The sequence below is a fragment of the Lissotriton helveticus genome, chromosome 5_1 (assembly GCF_964261635.1).
Source record: "Lissotriton helveticus chromosome 5_1, aLisHel1.1, whole genome shotgun sequence".
Taxonomy (NCBI): Eukaryota; Metazoa; Chordata; class Amphibia; order Caudata; family Salamandridae; genus Lissotriton; species Lissotriton helveticus.
This window is the reverse complement of record NC_136065.1, coordinates 130060094-130080369: the sequence shown is the minus strand read 5'-3', so window position 1 is coordinate 130080369 and position 20276 is coordinate 130060094. Positions and strand designations below refer to the sequence as shown.

The following is a 20276-nucleotide window of genomic DNA, read 5'->3' as shown; positions in this document are numbered from 1 at the left end:
CTGATCTTTCGGCACCGACTTTTCCGGTTCGATAGACTTATGGGGCACCGATTCCGGAACAGTCTTGTGGTCTTCTGACTTGGAACCGTGATGTTTTACAGTCCCTGTGGCTGTTTGTGGTACCGGTTGTTTCTTAGGTTCCGAGACTTTTTACGGTTCCGAAGGATGTGGATCCGAAATTTTAGGGATCGCCTTTTTGGGTGCCGATGTAGATTTCGGTGCCGAGTGATATTGGAGGAGCGATCAGCACGGAGGAGGGCGGTTTCTTTTTCGGTGCCGATGATCGGATTTCGGTACAAATGGCAGACTGACTCGAGCCCGAGTTGCCTGAAGGCTTAATAGGCTTCTTTGCCGAGCCCGAGGGCGGGGCATGGGAAGCAGACTCTCAGCGTGCACCTGGGCCCGAAGGTGAAGGTGGGACCTAAGCCTTTTTGGATAGTGTATGGAGGGGGTCAGGGTCGACGTCTTTACTTACGACCCGCTGCGCAGGAGTGATTTCTTCGACGTCGAAGTCCTCTGCTTCGGAGGCGCTGCCAACTTCGACCTGCTCCAGTTCCTGTACATCGACGCCCTTTTGGAAGATGTCGTCGGGAAATGGATGTCGACGAGTGAGCCATTTTTCTTCGAGCTCGACGATCCCGAATGATCTTCTTGGAGCGGAAGGAGGCACAAGCTGCACAGTTTCTGGTTTCGTGCTCCGGTGAAAGGCAGAGGTTGCACACCTCATGCAGATCGGTGTGGGGAAACTTCGACCCACATTGAGGACACTTTTTAAATGGAGTCCTTTCCATGAGACAGATGCTAAGGCCCAAGTAGGCCCGGAGGCCCTCGTCGACAATCAGAATCGAGGACTTCGAAGTTGGAGAATGAGCGACGAATGGGGATCGCGATCTAAAACAATACCGTAGAAAGGGTGAAGGATTGCGGTCAAAAGTAGAATTGGTAATGGTTCCGAACTGGAGCGCAAGAAACACATACGAGCTCGATGGCGGAAAAAAAGAATCTGATGATGGAGCCGATGCCCATGCGCACTATGGTCCAAAGGAGGAGTCACCTATCTTGTGACTTCCAAAGACTTTCCCAGGACAACAACAAACTGCAAACATCGTGGCCCAACACCAGATGGCGATCTATGCACAGTGTGTGATCTGCAGCTCATATGCCTCGAACAAGACGTTTCTGTGTCGCTTTCCCCGGTCAGGGGGATGAAGTGTTAATATATCTGTCAATAAGCTGCCATTCTGTACCTGGTGAATACAAACTTGTTACTCTTGAAGTGATAGCGTCATGACACTTTCGGCTAATTTCAGGAATCTTCCACAGAAATATTCCGTCATGCGACGTCTGTTCGAAGGAGAGTAGACGCATGTGCAGACCGTTCAAGACAACGTCTTTGAGAGCCAGCGACCTCTGTAAGTCTGTGATCTGGAAGAAAATGCTACTTATGTTCACTCTTTCACAAAGGGCGTAAATGAGGATATAAACAAAAATAGGCTTCCATTTATTATCCTATACTAAGTAGAATTATTAGCTATATTTCGAAACTATAAAATAATCATAATATACTTCTAATCGAAACTATCTTCGATTCTGTGAGCTTCACTGCAGAATGCAACACAGACCTGAAATAAAACTAGAAAGGATATGGCATGGATAGAAAATAAAACAATTATCACAACCATATAATGCAGCAAGCAGGAAAACTAATATTGTGCTCACATGTGCAATGGCTTTGTTTCCCTCAGCACATACCCCACATAAATTACAGTCACAGACACCTCATCTGGAATAGGACGTAGACGATTTGTCTTCCGGAGAGCAACTTGCTAAGCGGAATAACATATTAACATATCACATTAATGCCTGCACATTATGAATATCCTAAGGCAGATATCAGCCTTGACACATGAATGTACAAACATTTCCTATTTATATCCCTCTTGGGGCAAGCAGGGCACAAGGACTTGGCAAGCATGGATTACTCGAAAATAAGGGGCAGGTTATTAAATATTAACGCAACGTTCACAGGAATGACACATTCAGCCATTATAAGGCAAAAACCAGGGAGCCACTTCCTGTCGGGGCACTCTGTGATGATTTGGTCATCGAGGGCATCAGAGGTGGGGCTAGATGTTAGGACCACCAGCAGGTCAGTCTCCCCTCTAACCAGCCCTAAGCCCACAGAACCGCTCTTAAAGGAGGTTATGATAATTAACTCAATGGCACTGTAATATTAGAGTTTCATTCTTTGGAATTTTGAGCCCAAATCAACCTTGTCAGTGAGTGGGTGGGATTTCAACGATCTGTGCACTGCCAGGTGCTGAGGGACAGAGGGGCGGCTCAGGCTTTTGTATCCCCTGCCCCCTCTGTTTCATTCTTATGACTGCTTCCGGTCAGTTGTTCACCCCCAGATGCTAGTCTCCTGAGGAAGCAAAGGATGCTGGGAAACACCACCTGTGAGCATGCCAAAATGGAATGGCCCTCAGCCCTGAACGGTGGATTGACTAATGACGCCCCTCCGCTACTGGCAGCGGGCTTGATCCAAAACTGCTAAAGTTGGAACACATAATTTATAAACACATTAAAATCCTGAATTTGCTTTAAGAATTGCCATGAACATATATTAAAGCAGAAGAGTAGAGAGACCCATTTAGCATGAGGAGGAAAACCCCACATTGTCATTCTGCGGGGAAATACTGCAATTGATTGCATTTGTATCTAAAAGAAGTACATGTAAAAGTAATACAATAACTTTTTTAAATAGCGTCACATGCCACATGTCTGCTGTTACTAAGCACTGAGATGTATACATGGCTTAATATGCATGTTCTTCCTTGTCAGTACTTTCTAAATGGGCTTCTGGTGCTAGAGGGCTGCAAGAGTTATGTGTCCTTATTGAAGGAACTCAGCCTTTAGCTTGTCTACTCTTCATGATTACAGAACTCCTTAGTAACTTGCAATATCCTTATAACATACACTAAAGTGTATTTTATAATACATATGTTAAATGAAAATATGTTATAGAAGTTATAACTGCTGTAAGTTATGTTTTTATTACAGGTGCATTCTGACATCAGAGATGCCTGCATTAAGAAAATTACATAATTACTCACGTGTAATAATTTGTTACAAGTGAGTAGTGATGCGGCTGAGTGTGTTTGGCAAGATGGTGGACGCAAGGGAGTCCGTGTGAGGAGCAGCAGCAGTGGTCTCGCCACCTTTCACTCTCCACTTCTTTGAAGACTCTTTGGAGACCTGGCATGCTTTTTTCTTAGTATAGCTGCATATATCGCTTGTGTCCAGGAGAGTTTAAACGATCTACACGTACCAGTTTGGTGTGCCTGGGATGCGGCGGGATCTTTCCCGGAATCTTCGGCGCTTGCTTCAGGTGGCGTGGCGGCGGTCCGCTGGGAGAGGCGGCGCCTTTGGCTGTTGTGGGATCTCCGAGTCGAGTGCCTTCACCAGAGGCGTATGTGAGGCGAGCAGGTCAGCGGGGTTTCGACGTTGTGGCTTACGGGCGGCGGAGCCGGTGTGCTACGCTCAAACTAGAATGCCGCCAAAGACGCTGAAACCAAAGACGCGCGCTGTGACAGCTGCGGCGGCTCAGGATGTGGGTCAGAAGCGGGGGACCGCTACACCGCCAGCAATTCAAAACGGTAAAGATCCCGCACAAAGCAAAACTCTACCTTGAGAAGGAACAGGGACGCCGGTAGCAGGCGCTCCAGGACTGAATCCTGGACAAGCACCACCAGTGCATTCTGAGACTAGTAGTGCTTCCACAGGTGCTATCCCGAAAATCCATGGGATCTTTAGGAAAATAAATAAGAGTGCCATTAACAATAAAGGAGAACAAGGAGAGAAAGCTGACCACTCTCTAATTCAACAACAAGCGATTTTGGTGAGCAATGACCCAGTAATGCTTAATAGTCCTATTTTGTCTAATGCTGCCACTAGTACTGAGCAGCTTCCTCAAGTCGAGTATCCGGGATTACCTGTACTCTCAGAGTTAGAGCTGGACGCCTCAAGTAACATTGCTATATCACTATCAGAGCAACTGCAGCTTGAGGTGTTCTCACCCCTCATTATTCCACCTCAAGAGGCGCCGGAGACAACGGAGATTGCTAACTCGCAGGCAGAAGTGGACTCAACCGATTCGGCAGGGCAATTTTATTCAATGTCGGATTTATCTATCGCGCTGGAAGCTGGTAGTTGTGATGGAGACGGCGAAGGAGGTGGAGAGTGGGGTGGCGACGAGAGCGGTAAGAGTATGCATAGCTCCCCCCAGGCTTCTGATTTTGACCTAGATAAATCTCCGGAGCGGCCCGACTGGGGTGCTGAGGAGCATACGGTTCTCACGGTCCAAGGCGCTAGTATTGAATCGTCTTCTACTCCCCCGGCAATTATGCTTGAGGCATCATCGATTCCGGAAGTAACTCTAAATACTATATATCAGGTAATGCTTCAACACCGGGAAGAGACTAGGACAGAGAACTTGCGCACTCAAGGCGCAGTGCGCTGCCTTCAAAACAATCTACGACGGGTTGGTAAAACTTGCAATGATGTCTCGGCCAGAGTAGTAGAAGCTGAAGCTCGAATCTCGGCGATAGAGGACTCAATGACTCAGCTAAATAAACAGCTATTATCGCTAGAGGGTTTAAAAGAGGAGATCAACTGGAAGTTGGTGGATCTTGAAAATAGATCACGCAGGAATAATTTGCGAATTTTAGGTATTCCTGAAGGAAGTGAAGGGGGGAATCTCAGACAATTTGTAGTTGATCTCTTTACAGAGGCCTTTCCAGAACTCACCCAGTGGAAATGGGATATGGAACTTCAACGGGTGCATAGGTTCCCCTTCCAAAAGAATGTTAGAAATGATTCGAATGCTAAACCCAGGGCTATCTTGATCTGTGTAAACAATTTCCTTGCAAGGGAAGCTCTTTATGACTTAGCTAGGCCTGATAGGAAACGCAGGGGGAAAGGTCTCTAGTTTTTTGTCCGCCCTGATTATTGTCATACCACCGTTCAACATCGATGGCAATTTCGGCAGTTAATCCCATCGTTTCAGGCGAAGGGGGCTCGGGCCTTTCTTCTTAACCCTGCTAAATTGAAGGTTATCTTCAAAGAAAGAACATATTTCTTGACCTCAGAGGGTGCAGCGAAAGAACTACTTACCTCATTATGATTTAGAGTTAGACTCTATTAGCTGGTGGTTTTTGCTGTGGTCATGCTGGGGATACCAATGATTATAATGCTTAGATTTAATGTTTGTTTTTGGTTGAGTTATTAGTTATTAGTTAACTAATTTCCCTGTTTTTTATGTATTTTTCATGTATTCATACTCTTCTTTGGATGATGGAGGGATTATTTGCTTGAATGTTTTAGTGGAGTCTGAATGGCGAGCCACACTAGTGGCATCTCACATTATCATCACAATTAGGGACTTTTTAGTCCCTTTGCCTTTCCATGGGAGGGGGTGGGGGAGTGGTGGGGTTGCCGGGGAGGGAAGAGGGGGGGTAGGGTGGAGGGTAGGGTGCAAGAAAGGTCAGGTGAAAAGCAATTTTCATAAAAGTAAAGCAGAGAGTACATTTTTCGGCGAGGCAGCTTTTTTGAATATGAAATTTAATATCAAAGGCTGGTGTTCGTTGTATTGCATAGGGAATGTCAAGAGAGAATCTCGCACGGAAAATTCGTCACTAAATGCTATGCTTTGTCTGTCTGGGAGTATCTGATTAAACTATCATGTTGGGGAAATTGAGGATATGCTCGTGGAATCTATGTGGACTTAATAATAAAAAGAAGAGGGGGGTTTGTGCACAGATGATACAGACTATGCGCATAGATCTATTATGCATACAAGAAACACATCTGACCTGGAATGATCGGCATTGCTTTAATGAGTTAGGTATGCAGCTATTGGGCTGCACCCGTCAAGGAACGACCACAAAAGGGGTGGCAATTCTCATTAGAAGAGGGTTAGGGTTTCTTAAGCGCAGTAAGGTTGATCCACACGGTAGGTGGGTTATTTTGGAAGTTAATATTGACAATAAAACTTACTCTATTTGTTCAATTTATGCCCCTAATACAGACGATCCTGAAATTTTGAACTTTTTAAGTCTAGAGTTAGCGCAATGGCCATCTCCTCTAATTTTCTGTGGCGACTTTAACATACACTTGTATGGGGGTTTAGATCTTTATTGCAATGCCATTTATTCAGGCTTAAAGAAAAAGACTTATAAGGCTTTAAAGAGCTTAATTAAAGAATACGGCCTGTCCGATGTAGCATCTGTAAAAAAAAACACCTCACCTGATTACACCTTCTTTTCTGCTCCGCATCAGAAGATTGTGCGGTTGGATTTTTTTTTCATTAACACTTCACTCTTAGATAGTACTGTATTTGAGCTATACCCACGAATAATTTTGGACCACAAACCAATTTTGATTGAGATAAAAACTGACGTTGGTACCAATTTTAAGCCGTGGTCGTTTGATCGGAAACTGTTGGCGGATCCAATATATCTGGAATATATGGGAAATTGGATCACGGAATTCTTTGAATTTAATAGAGGGAGTGCTTCTCCTAAAATTGTTTGGGGAGACCTTATCATACTCGATTAATAAACAGAAATGCATTCGAAACAAAATGGATCTTTTATATAAATCAGTACGTGAGTGGGAAGAGAAGTTGGTATCAGCCATTACGGCCAATCAGGAAACTGAACGCATCAAATCCTCATTAGCTATCTTTAAAGCAAAACTTTATGACGTTTTTGCAGCTAAATTGACAGAACAGTCTGCAGTTATGAGGGCACAGATTTATGAAATGGGTGAACAGTCTGGGAAAGTCCTGGCAAAAAAGATGCGGCAAAAAGAGGCATCAAATTTTATAGGTTCAATTAAGGATGAGGCAGGTCAGTTATATACTAAACCTGACGAGATTCTAGAGGTCTTTCGTCAATTTTATTGCAAGCTCTATGCTCAAGATACTCTAGATTACTCTAGCGACTTATTTCTGAATTTTATTTCAAATGATAATGTGTCCAAACTTTCTTTAGAACAGGCTCAGACCCTAGATATGGATATCACAGATAGATTCTGCGGTACTATCTCTTGCCATTGGTAAAGCCATGGGACCAGATGGGATTCCCTTAGAATTCTATCGAATGTTTAGAAATGTGTTAAAACAAGATTTGTTAATTACTTTTTTTGAGGCACAGAAAGGTGACACCCCTCCTTCGTGGGGCCAATCAACCATTATGGCATTTATCAAAAAGGACAAACCTTCCTCTGACCCGGCATCTTATAGACCGATCTCACTTATTAATGCCGATAGCAAAGCCTTCTCTAAAATCTTAGCAGCACGGCTCTCATCGATAATTCCCAGCATAGTTTCTCGATGGCAACATGGGTTTATACCCAACCGCGACACCACGGATCATGTCCGGCGAGTAATTGCTTTGTTGGATTGGGCAGAGGGCACAAATACATCGGTAGGGGTTACCCTGTTAGACGCCGAGAAGGCATTTGACTGGGTAGCTTGGCCCTACCTCTGGGACCTTCTATCCTTTAAGGGGTTTGGACCTGGTATGATTAGGGCATTGAAAGCTTTGTATAGAACACCCACATCATCTATTAAAATTGGAGCAAATAAATCAATCTCGCTTCCCATCTATCGAGGCACAAGTCAAGGGTGCCCGTCCTCCCCGCTACTATTTGCAATATATATTGACGTTTTTCTAAGCAAACTAAATCAAGCGCAGGATATAACACCTGTGGTGGCGGCAGGTACACAGTATAGGGCACTGGCATATGCAGATGATGTGGTGGTTCTTACCACGGATATAGTAAAAGCAATCTCAAAGATAGAAGAACTGGCTGCGCAGTTTGGTGCCTTTTCTGGCTATAAATTGAATCTGTCAAAGACACAAATCCTTTTTACTGGCCAGAACCCCTCTGCACGCCCTAATATAGTTCCTATAGCGACCTATCTGGGTATTAAGATCACATCACCAGTCTCACAGATTCCTGAAATAAACATCGTTCCTATGATTAAAAGGTCTGATGCTTTACTTGAGCATATTAACCACCTACATTTGTCTCTATATGGGAGAAATAATGTGATGAAAATGGTGATTCTGCCAAAAACTTTATATTTATTTCGTTGTATACCTCTAGACTTTCCTCTCTCCATTTTTAAACAGTTGGAGAAAATGACAGGGAGATTTCTATGGGGCTATAAACGTCACCGAAGAGCTTATCAGAAAATGGTACTTCCAAAGGCCAGGGGGGGTTGGGGCATCCCATATTTTTTTTATTATTATCTTGCCTCGGTGTTGCAATTTATCACTCCTTTAATGATTAGCGACAAGGCCCCGATTTTGGATTCGCATTCTCCGTCAATCTATGAACTGGTTCTAGGGGTAGAGGCTAGGAGCTGTTTGTTAAAATTTGTTGAGCCTAGCTACTATAAAAAAAATAAATTTAAGATTTTAAAAGCTGCTTTTATGGCCTGGAAATCCATTAGACGCATTGTTGATATTCCTAAAATCACGAGATACACTCCCCTGATGTCCCATCCTATTTTTCCATTTGCGGGTACAGACTACACTATGAAAAGATGGCGTAATTTGGGTATTAATCATCTTAGTGATCTTTTGCAGGACAATAAAATGACATCATTTGTGGAGCTCCAAACTAAATTCAAACTTACGAATGCTGACTATTTTAAATATCTGCAGTGGCATAGCTATCTTAACTGTGCAGGAACGCGCATCGCTACATCGGATCCCTCTGATCGATTCCATGTATCATAAAAGAAAGATTGGTTATTTTTATAATCTTTTGCTATCCTCACATCCAGATGATTTACTTTTTAGACAACAGTTGTGGGCTGAGAAATTGGGATTGGATTCCATTAAGATCGAGGAGTCCATTTATCTGGCTAATTCTATTTTGCTTTCCGGTAGAAGTAGGACACAGCATTATATGGTGTTGTATGATCTGTATTATACGCCAGCTAAAATGTCAAAATGGGGATCATTGGTTGGTACTTCATGCAGTAGATGCGGCTTGCACGCTGCGGACGCGGTGCATATGTTCTTTTTATGTCCACATTTAAGTACAATTCTATCTGAAATTCAAACCTTTCTTTCTTTGATACTTGGCATCTCTGTGGTACTTACATCGGATCTTGTATTGTTTGGAGTTACCTCTACAGCTATGGTTGACGACTACAAAAAGTTGATATTCATCTCTATCGGGATCTTTCGTTCATGTGTGACTCAAGATTGGATTAGTCCAGACCCGCCCTCTTTCTTTGCTTGAAGGGCGCGTCTTTTGGCCATGTATATTTTAGAACGAGCCATCTATAGAACGAAAGGGCGTAAAAGAAGGGCATTAAGCATAAAAATCTGGGCGCCTGTAGAGCGATGGATGTAGGGGGAATTTGGGTAGTGGTTCTTGTGTTATTAATTATAATTTTGCTTGGGGTTGTTTTCCCTCCCTTATGTATAACCTTGACTGGAAATGTTGTTTTCTTCTTTTATGTACCATTTATACAGAAACTCTCTCTGCTGTCTTATTGCTGTTTTTTGCTTTAAATATTTTTGTAACCTGACCTACTTGCAATAAAAAATAAAAATAAAAAAAACAAGTGAGTAGTGATCCCAACATGTGTTCGTCCTACAGGTGGCAGAGTAGGTGCCCGTCATCCATCAGACTGTGAGTGAAGATGGTGGGTAATCAAACACACCTGGGCCGACGAAAAGAAACAAAATGTTTCACTCTCACAGAAATTGCCTTTGGTTGTTTGCCACTGTCTCCCTCAGAAACTATGAGGGAAGACATGCATCTTTGCATGAGAAAAACCTCACAGCCTAATGATGGGATGGAAAGCAGACCAAAGCTATAGCTTGTATTATGGTCTGGCTGCAGTTCCATGGCTGTGAAGCCTCCCATATTGTATATAATGACTAGCTTCCACGTGCCAATAATATGCTGCCTTACAGAACTTGTAGTTTATAAATTAACATTGGAAATGTGGGGTAGCCAAATCCCTGCATGCAAACAGCTCTTGGCAAAAAGGATGTAGGCAGGCTGAATAATTGAGCATGCTACAGGGATGCTTTCCAGCTATGAAAGGATTGAGCAAAGCACAACCAAATTTAATAGGAATATTATCCCATCAACAGTTCATAAAAAGCACATTGCAAGTCTTTTTTTAATTCTGTGATCTTTTAAAGGCACACAGATGACAACCGTATTCCTCAATATGGTCACGGCACTCCTTGGTGACTAGCAATATCCCTATACCGTACAATCTGGGGTGCTTTCATATAATATTGCACACCTTTCACTGTTAAGGTAGTTCTCCCCTTGGATTTCACATTGGTTATTAGAACATTGGAATGTTGGGAGCTCCAACATTCCAATGTTTCTTTGTTCACAGCTCTGGCTGTGAACAAAAGCTTCAATGAGCCTGTGGGGATTCCAATCCACTCGCGCTCCCATAAGGCTTAGTTCTATTTTGTTAGAACATTCTGCCCTCTAGTGGCAAAATGTTCTAATAGCCTTATAGCCCTTCGTAGCTGGGCTATACCGGCTATTAAAGTCCCTCTCCCTTGTTAAAGGCCCTCGCCTTCGGCTCGGGCCCTTTAACTCTGGAGAGGGCCTTTAATAGCCGGTATAGCCCTCTACGGCGGGCTATAAGGCTATATTAAAACATTGGAATGTTGGGAGCTCCATTGAAAACAATGGAGTGCTCTGGGCTTAAAATGGCTGGTATAAGCCTGGAGCTCCAACATTCCAATGTTTCTTTGTTCACAGCTCTGGCTGTGAACAAAGGCTTCAGGGACCCTGAGGGGATTCCAATCCCCTCACGCTCCCAAAAGGCTTTATTTTTTTTGTTAGAACATTCTGTCCTCTAGTGACAGAATATTCTAATAGCCTTATAGCCCTTCGTAGATGGGCTATACTGCTATTAAAGTCCCTCTCCCTTGTTAAAGGCCCTCCCCTTCGGCTCGGGGCCTTTAACGCTGGAGAGGGCCTTTAAAAGCCGGCATAGCCCTCTACGGCGGGATATAAGGCTATAATGTCCACCTGACAATGTGGTCTCCAGGTCGGGCAGGGAAGTCTACAAACCATTTTTGCAGTATCTTTATCTGAAGACAGAATCACACCCAACTCCACAGCCACCAGTGTAACCCACTGAAAGATGCAACCCTTACCTTCTGTTCCAAGCTCCTTTTCATGTCCTGATCTACTGCATTCTGCCTCACAAAGGCAGCGATGGCCACACTCGATGCCTCCACTTCTCGGCCGAGGACCGCAGCAATGTTCTCAAACACCCGCAGCTTCTCTTCCAGCTCAGACAGTCTCTTTTGCTCGGCCTGCCTTTGAGGAGCCGAGTCTTCCTCTGAACTGGAAAGCGACCGGCTGTAGTCCACCTCCATGCTACCAGTCACCTCCTCAGCTTCCCGAAGTTTGAGACTTTTGAATCTTTTCTCCAGACTGCTGAATTTGGCACTACCAGAGTTCAGTCGGTCATGGAGACCATTTTCAGTCACGCCAGCCAATAATAAGTTCGTTTTGCACTGCTTGATGAACTGAAGCATCATTGCTAAGTGCGTGACTGTGGCAAACTTCTCATGGTCCTTTATCTTCTCCTTGCTCCCCTGTGGGAAAGAGATCATTGCAACATCATCAACATTTTTTGTGTGTCTTCTGGGATGACTTCAATAAAGGTAATGTTGTGATACAAAAATATCCCTTCTAAAATCCAGTAAGAAGATTGTTCTGAACTATGCTAAGGGCCGCTGGAATTATGCAGCAGGGGACGAACAAATTATGTACAGGATTCTCTCGATATTTAGGCAAGAAAAAGCAAATTATGCAGCAGAATGTGGCACATCTTCCAATATTATTTCATTATGTTGGCATTTGAAGGCAAAGGTTTCAACTCATTAGTACCACTTTAGAACCAAAATATAACATTCATCAACAGAAAGGTGACCAGCCTGCTTTTACGGAGGGGTTTCCATTGCATGGCAACATGTATTGCCGCTTTTTTGTAATTTCTGATCATTTTGAGCTAGAATTGTTTTGTTAAAATCTGCAGATTATGCAGCAGTTGATGGAGTATGTGACAGAGGTGGTAAGTGCATAATTATGTGTAAAAAGCAGAATCACATAAATCCAGTGGTCCTTACTATAGTTTGCTAGAAATTTGACAAATAATGTTACACTGTGAGTAATTGTTTTGTATATGTCTTCAATGAAAGTGGGCTTGTAGTGTGCAATTGTGAATATTTTGATCTGTTGAAAAAGAGCAAGACTAAGAGTAGTGGAAACCAAAGCCTTTAACAGCAGAAGCGTGTTTAAGGAGATGATGACAAAATAGCTTCTTTTTCTTCTGGAGAGGAGAGGACTGTTTGGACTTCATCATCATTCAAATGCTTTTGAAGTTAACAAAAAAACAGCATGTGTAATGTGGTTTGTGCACAGTCAAAAGAAAACTATACAATTACTACTGGTAAGATAATCTTTGAAGGAACACCATATAGTTGGTATGTCGAATCTTAGACTAAGTGTTTATAATCGTCATAAGAATAAGAATAAATTAATTTAGTCTTAACAATACGTGTCACCATACCTATTGACAGTACTCACAAATAATGTAATGGTTTAAAAAATACTTTTATTTGAGCTGCCCCAAGGTCTGCCTTTAAAAAACACATAGTTTTATAAATGTACATATTTTTACCAGACACGATTTATCACAATTATTTTTAGAATAAAGAACATCAAATTCAGTTCTGTAAAAATAATCCAGTTAATTTTTTGCACTTTCACGGAGATTAATGCTTATAAATCCTGATTTGTGGCTTTAAGGGTGCTGATGCTAATGGAAAATAGGTATAAACAGAGTTCTTAAGGAAAACAAAGATTTTGAAAGTGTTATGGTTCAACCGCATATTGAAACCACCCTTCTTCAGGGCCAGAACTTTTTAAAATATGTGAATCATTACAAATTACATATTATAGAGATTATGGATCATGTTTTTATTATTTTATTTATTTAAAACATTTGTATAGCGCGGCTGACACCTTGCAGGTTTCCTGGCGCTTAGCAAATACTCCAAACTAAGGGGAACTAGCGGAAGAGAGCAACTAAGGGTTAGGTATTTAAGGGAATAACCAGGTTTTGATATGTTTCCGAAAGGGAAGGAGTTGTGGGATTTGACGGATTTCGAGAGGCATACTGTTCCACAGCTTAGCCGCTGCGACTCGGAAAGATCTGCCCCCCGTCCTGACCTTGTTGTATCTGGGAACAGTTACCAGGCAGGCAGAGGCAGAGCGTAGGGTTCTGGTAGGGGTATACCAGGTAAACATGGCCTGCAGAGGTTTGGGTCCAACTCCATGGAGCGCTTTAAAGACGAGGCAAAGGGTCTTGAACGCCACTCGTTGCCTGAGTGGGAGCCAATGTAGCTCGGCTAAGGCCGCTGTGGCAGAAGATCTTCTGGTCCAACCAAGAACTAACTTGGCTGCGGCCAACTGAACTCTTTGGAGTCGGTCCAGTAGAGCAACTGGGGACTCGAGTAGCAGCGCGTTGCAGTAGTCCAGGCGGCTGAGAATGGTACACCTGACTATCTGCTCCCGGGCTTGTACTGGGAGGAGTGGCATAATTTTGCGCAAGGAGCGCAGGAGAGCCGAGCAGGTTCCCACAGTTTTTGCAACTTGTGTTTCTGTGCTCAATGTATTATTCAGTGTGGCCCCAAGGTTGCGGACTGACGTGACTGGCAGAGGTTTATCTGGTGTTTCCGGAGGCCAGAAATCGCAGGGGAACTGGCGAGGAATTCGACTTCCCGCGCAATACAGCACCTCCGTTTTAGAGGAGTTGAACTGCAAGGAGTTCTTGAGCAACCACCCAGCCGTCTTCCTTAGGCAGTCATGAAAGGCTGCAAGGGGGGTAGAGTCTTCTCCCTCCCAGGAGAGGATGAGCTGGGTGTCGTCCGCATAATTAATTGTTTTGAGTCCATGGGCCTTTATTAACGTGATCAGGGGTTTTAGGTACACGTTAAAAAGGATGGGGCTGATGGAGGAGCCCTGAGGGACCCCGTGGGGGACAGGGGAGAAGGTGGATTGAAAAGGGGGGAGGGACACAGCCTGCCTCCTGTCCCGTAGATAGGAGTGGAACCATAGCAAGGCTGTGCCTTCCACCCCAGCCTCACAGAGTCTTTCCAACAGGATCCCATGGTTAACCGTATCAAATGCGGCAGACAGGTCCAGTAGGATCAAGGCTACTGCCTGGCCCCTGTCTGCCCGCATACGAAGGTCCTCCATGGCTGTCAGGACAGCTGTTTCAGTCCCGTGGGCAGGGCGAAAACCAAATTGGAAATCGTCCAGGATTTGATTTTGCTCCAGATGGGCGGAGAGACAGGCGCTTACCCAACGTTCGGCAATCTTTGCCGGGAATGGCAAGAGAGAGATAGGCCGATAATTGGATATACACTCGGGGTTCAAGGACGGTTTTTTTAATAACGGGGAGATTAGAGCCTGCTTCCAAGTAGATGGCACTGATCCGCAATGTAAGGATTGGTTGCAGATTTTACGGAGGGTAAAAAAAAGGTCAGAGCCAAAACTCTTCCAGATTTCTGGGGGCAACGGGTCAAGAGGGGAGCCTGAGGTGATCCCGAGCGTCAGCCTTTCAAATTCAGTTTCAGAAATGGGGGGGAACTCCCATAGCTTTTCCTTAGGGGGCTGACCTGAGTGTACGAAGATCTGGTCACTGGTACAGGCCCTTGCTATGTTAGGGTCGCAAGATGGAGGGGAGGAGTTCAGGTTGTGGATAATGGTTTCAATTTTGTTTTTGAAGAATGACGCAAGGTTATCACAGAGGGTTTGTGTGGGAAGAATGGTTTTTGTGGCACATTCAGGGTGGGTGAGGTTTTTGAGAATCTGAAAGATGCTTTTTGAGCTGTTGTTAGCATTGGTGATTGTGGTACAGAAGTAGTTGGCTTTACTCTGGGCAATTGCAGCTTTATATGCCTGGAGGTGGTGTTTCCAGAGTGCTTTATTAGTGTCGGAGTAGCCTTGTCTCCATTTTCTCTCTGATTGTCTACAGGCTAGTTTGAGAGTTTTCAGAGAGTCGTTAAACCAGGGAGCTGGAGCTCTGCTCTTAGCCTTACATTTTTTCTGGGGGGCGAGGGAGTCTGAGGTAGAAGAAATTATTGAACAGAAGACTTTAAAATTGTTTTCAACCGAGTTAGTAGGGGTGAAACTGTTATCCACATTAAATACCGTGCCAGCCGCTCTGAGTTTGTCAAGGGCTTTCCAATCCCTATACAGAAAGTCGGAGGTTGTACTGTGTGGAGGCCTTTTGGCTCTGTCACAGAAAATGTGAAATTTAATAAGTGCATGGTCGGTCCAGCACATGGGCAGGATGTCGCACAGATGTACTAGCTGAGGGGAGGCAAAGATAAGATCCAATTGGTGCCCAGCTGTGTGGGTGGGATTGTTAACCAGTTGTGAGAGTCCTACACCATCACAGGATAGTAATAGGTTGTTTAGTGCACTGTCCAGGTTTCCATTGGGCCAGAGATTAAAATCTCCTAAAATGATCAGTTTGTGGTGGGAAGTGGCCATATTGGTAAAAGTGGTGAGCAGCGAATGTTGCTGTTGGGTATTAAAGGCACCCGGGGGGCGATAGCAGATAATAGCCGTGACGGAGGCTCCATGGTGACATTTTATAGAGAGGCCAAGGAGTTCCGTCCCGGCAACTGGGTCTATGTCTAGGGTGCCAACCGACCAGGATGCTCGGAAAATGGCGCCCACTCCTCCACCACGGCCCTTTGGCCTGGGGAGATGCAGTATTTTATAATCTTGAGGGCACGCCAGATCGAGGTCAATAGTGCAGTCGGCAGTGGTCCATGTCTCTGTGAGGAACAGTACGTCAAGGTGATAGGTGTCAATGAGCAATTGAATTTCATTGGCGTGTTTAGGTAGTGACCTGACATTAAGTAGACCACAAGTGAGTAGACCCTGGCTAGTGAAATCATGCAGAGGGTAGGCGGTATCGAGGAATGACAGGTTTCCCTCGTGCGCAAAGTCTCGGAGATGGAAAAGAGACTCACGGGTCAGTGGTGTAAGAGGGGCAGCCGCTAACGGAGGATCCAAGGCCGGGGGGGGTGCCACGGGCACGTCCGAGGCGCGGACGAGCGCAGACGAGCTTGCCTTAAGCGCGCCTTCGGCGCGCAATCGTCGCGCCCGCTGCGCTCGTCCGCTGCGCTTCCGGTTAGTACTCATGTCTTATAGTGTGCGAAAGTAGCGAGGAGGGGGGGCGTGGCCAACCGAGGTGGGCGTGTCCCTCGAGCTGGAGAATGGCGGCAAGACGCGAGATCAGGGCAGAGACAGCAAGTAGTCTGCTTCCCAGCGCTGACTAAGGTAATGCCAGGATTGTGCAAATTAGGCTTTTTTTAAAAACACAATAACAGTTTTCACAAGAATTACAAGATTAAAAAGGTTGCTCCCGGCTAGTTCGCCTCAGGAGTATTCACGAGTGCTAAGTGAAGCGCTAGCGATCAGCGCGGGTTATATACAGTCCTGGGAGGAGGGCGTGGCCAACCGAGGTGGGCGTGTCCCTCGAGCTGGAGAATGGCGGCAAGACGCGAGATCAGGGCAGAGACAGCAAGTAGTCTGCTTCCCAGCGCTGACTAAGGTAATGCCAGGATTGTGCAAATTAGGCTTTTTTTAAAAACACAATAACAGTTTTCACAAGAATTACAAGATTAAAAAGGTTGCTCCCGGCTAGTTCGCCTCAGGAGTATTCACGAGTGCTAAGTGAAGCGCTAGCGATCAGCGCGGGTTATATACAGTCCTGGGAGGGGGGCGTGGCCAACCGAGGTGGGCGTGACACAGTGTTTCGCTCTAATTAGAGCTCTTCAGAGAGGTATAGCTTTGTAGGAACATAGACAAATACAATGAAAAGTAACTATTAATAGTATGGATGCACCTCCCAATTGGAAAATGGAATGGTTCTACTAACCATTTATTGACAGTATCACTAGACTAGTAAGTCACTTGTAAAAGAAACATGAGCTTCATAAGAGGGTGCTAAGGTTGATTTCAAATTGTCTAGCTTGAAAAATAGCATTATCAATAACACACAAGAACTGATAGAGATTACATGATGATAGCCCTTGTATTCTCCTATCTAAAGTTACAGTGTACAAAACAAGCCCTGCCTTTTTTAGAAGTAAGCAACAACTTTATAACATAAACTCCATTGATTTTGTTTGTGGTACTCGAGTCCACCGGGTTCAAAACATTTTCTGGAATTACTTTTAATGCAATTCATATTTTTTTAAGAAGGGAACTTAAATTGCAATCACACCTTAAATGTCAGCCTCAATATGGGGCGCGCTACCTGAGTGTTCATTTATTACAGACACAGTGAGGTTTGAAAGCTCTGAATAGTGTGCTGTTCTTGGCCAAGCACTCAACTGTGACTCTGACTGTTATGCTACAATGAACTCTCATGAACTCGGTAAGGCTGATGTGAACGAGAAAGTGACACTGCCAGCAAGGAGATATTTTGTGTTTTACATTTTACTTGGGAATCTACAGGGAAACCACTTGTAGCAGAATTTTACTACTTCTCTGAAAACACTAACAAAAACAATACGAATGTGGAAAAGGGACATTAACTCTGCTTTTCAGTCTTGTGCCATTATTTTGTGTTTGCATTTACAGAGTATTCAGGATACAGGTGCACCTGGGCATGTGTTTCCAGTTGGAAATCCACCTGTTTCTAGACAGCCCCACTGACCTCAGCCATAGTCTTTATACTTTCTTAAGAATATAGGTGGGCATGCAATGCAATGTGCCAGCCTGGCTCCACGTGGGCGGCTCTGGCCAATTCCATGTGGAAACACAGACTAGAAAAGCATAGCTTAAAAAAGGCAAGGATTACAAAATATAGATTTACAAATTATCATCCTTACATAAATCGCTCCCTACAAAATATCTAACCACGTCCAGCCAAATACATTTCCTACATATATTAGGATTGGGGTAATTTGCTATTCCCACTACATCTAACACATTTGGAGCACATTCTTAATAGTACGTTTAGGAACATGCTACGTTTTTGAGGTGAGATATATATTTGAGGTCAAGAGTTTGTCCAACTATATTTTCTTGTTTTCAAGCACTAGTCCGTGGCCCCACACCATAACAGAGCTGTTCCAAACACCCACTTTGCATCTTCAGAAAGACAAAAATTGCTAAAGGAAGGACAGCTGCCACTTCTGATCTACATGGGCAGACATACAATATGAAAAGGTGTTTTCCCGCAGCACCTTCTTCCGTTGTAACTGGAGTTTAAATTCAGAATATGCAGGTGAAATGATGTTTAAAGTATGCACCCCAGCCAGAATGTTTTGCATTTGTGACACATTCAGGGCCTGCAACTCAAAAGCAAACTCTGTAGATTTCTGCGAATTTTTTTTTTCTCATGTATTTACTTTCCTCCATTAGGGTGTTCTGTCCCTCCAGAGTTTGTTTGCCAGGGGAAGCCAACAATAGCAACATAGAAACATAGTGCCCTTTCTTTTCTTGCACTTAACATTTTGCTATTGAGAACAAATTAGGTGCATTTTTTATCTATTCACTTGATTGGATTTTATTATTGAGCAAGAAAATAAGCATTTCAACAAGAAACTCTATATAAAACAAAAGAACCATGGCACAAAACCTCATGTATAGTGTGGATGGTAACACTGATATTTTTTTGCTTGTTAGATGCATAACGGATGTTAAAGAACAAACAAATACAGACTTGACAAACAGTTAACAACAGAAAAGCTAGAGAAGTATAACACACCCAAGATTTTGAATAATGCAGTGGTTCAGCAGCTTCACATTTTTCATTCTACCGCCCATTCATGCAGGGTTCAGAGCAGACCATGACACTGGGATAAATGATGGACTGGGATGTGGCCCCAAGCAATTGCAGGTGGCTAAGATTAGTTCAAGCATTCATCCATCACCTTGTTGCTGTTATACTTGTTTGGCAAGGCAGTTCAAAAGACCAGTGCTAAGAAACCACTAGGGGTGATTGGCACTTTCGCCACTTCGGCGCAGTGTGAATTCTCCCGCTGTGCGGGAGAATTAATAAGTAGGCGTGTTTCGGATGGCCCCCGGTTATCCTCCGCACACGCCCACCACTGAGCACCGAAGAGGTTAAACATTATGTCCAATAATCGAACATATTCACTTTGTAGTTTTTGATAGGGAATAAGAGTACGAGAATAAATTGGTAAGAATTAGTGGTGACTACTTTCAAGCAGAATTAGGCTTTCAAGGAAATCTGATAGCAGGAACAGGAGAGATTCTGCACAGTTCAACTGGGAGCTGATTCCAAAGATATCATCAGAGTAGTTCTCATGAGCAGGATTGTGCGGCAGTGGAAGAAGTTTTTTAATAAATCCAGACAGGTTTATGTTAGCCAAGCCACAGTTGTGATAAGTCACATACTTGGTAGCATTTGAGATAGTTAGATCAGGAGATAGAGCATTTATAAACCAGAATTGCTAGTTTGAATGGGCCTTTTATTTTGCTGATTAACCGAGCGGATTCAGTGATGATGGTTGGAGGGAGAGGTGCTCTTAAGAACATTATAAAGGGATTTTATACCAACGTTTAGTACTTTGTTGAATGTAAAACAGAGCATTGGGGTAGAACAACTAGTAGGCTGTTACAGTAAGCCAAAGTGCTCAGAACAAGCGCACAGAGGACCAGTTTCTGTATGAAAGGAGATTTTGGGTTGAACCCTGAAGATATGAACAAGTTGGTATCTGGAAGTAGTGGAAGTGATTTATCTTTCCAGGTCATTGGTGGGTTGAAATACACACTGAGGGTTCTGGCCAATGGTATGGGGATGAGAGTGTCAGGGGAGAACAGAGCAGGAATGGTTTGACTTGGTCCTGTCTACAGGATCACTCCCAAATATTTCTGCCTTCACTCCTATTTTGTGGAATTCGTTTTTGTTGGCCATAGGACTTTGTCACTTTACCACTGCTAACCATTGTTAAAGTGCTTATACTCACTCCCTAATACATGGTAAAATTGGCTTACACCTGTTTGGCATATTTAATTTTTTTATACTTTCCAAAGTGGTATACCATATAGTAGCCTTTTAAATATGTCTCAGGCTTGTCAACTAGGGGGTTGTCCCAGCAACGAACTATGATTGTCCTGATGATGGTCTTCTTGACGACAGC

At 43.9% G+C, this 20276-nt stretch overlaps 1 protein-coding gene across 1 annotated transcript in view; it reads right to left on the bottom strand.

The window, feature by feature from the left end:
- The window catches only part of TRAF1 (TNF receptor associated factor 1), a 227475-nt gene that overhangs the window by 61856 nt on the left and 145343 nt on the right, over nucleotides 1-20276 (bottom strand). Inside the window, exons 8-9 of the mRNA XM_078641876.1 lie at nucleotides 11223-11669; nucleotides 1248-1425 (exon numbers count right to left, since the gene is read on the bottom strand). Coding sequence (XP_078498002.1) covers nucleotides 1248-1425; nucleotides 11223-11669 — 625 coding nt within the window. The remainder of the gene's footprint in view (nucleotides 1-1247; nucleotides 1426-11222; nucleotides 11670-20276) is intronic.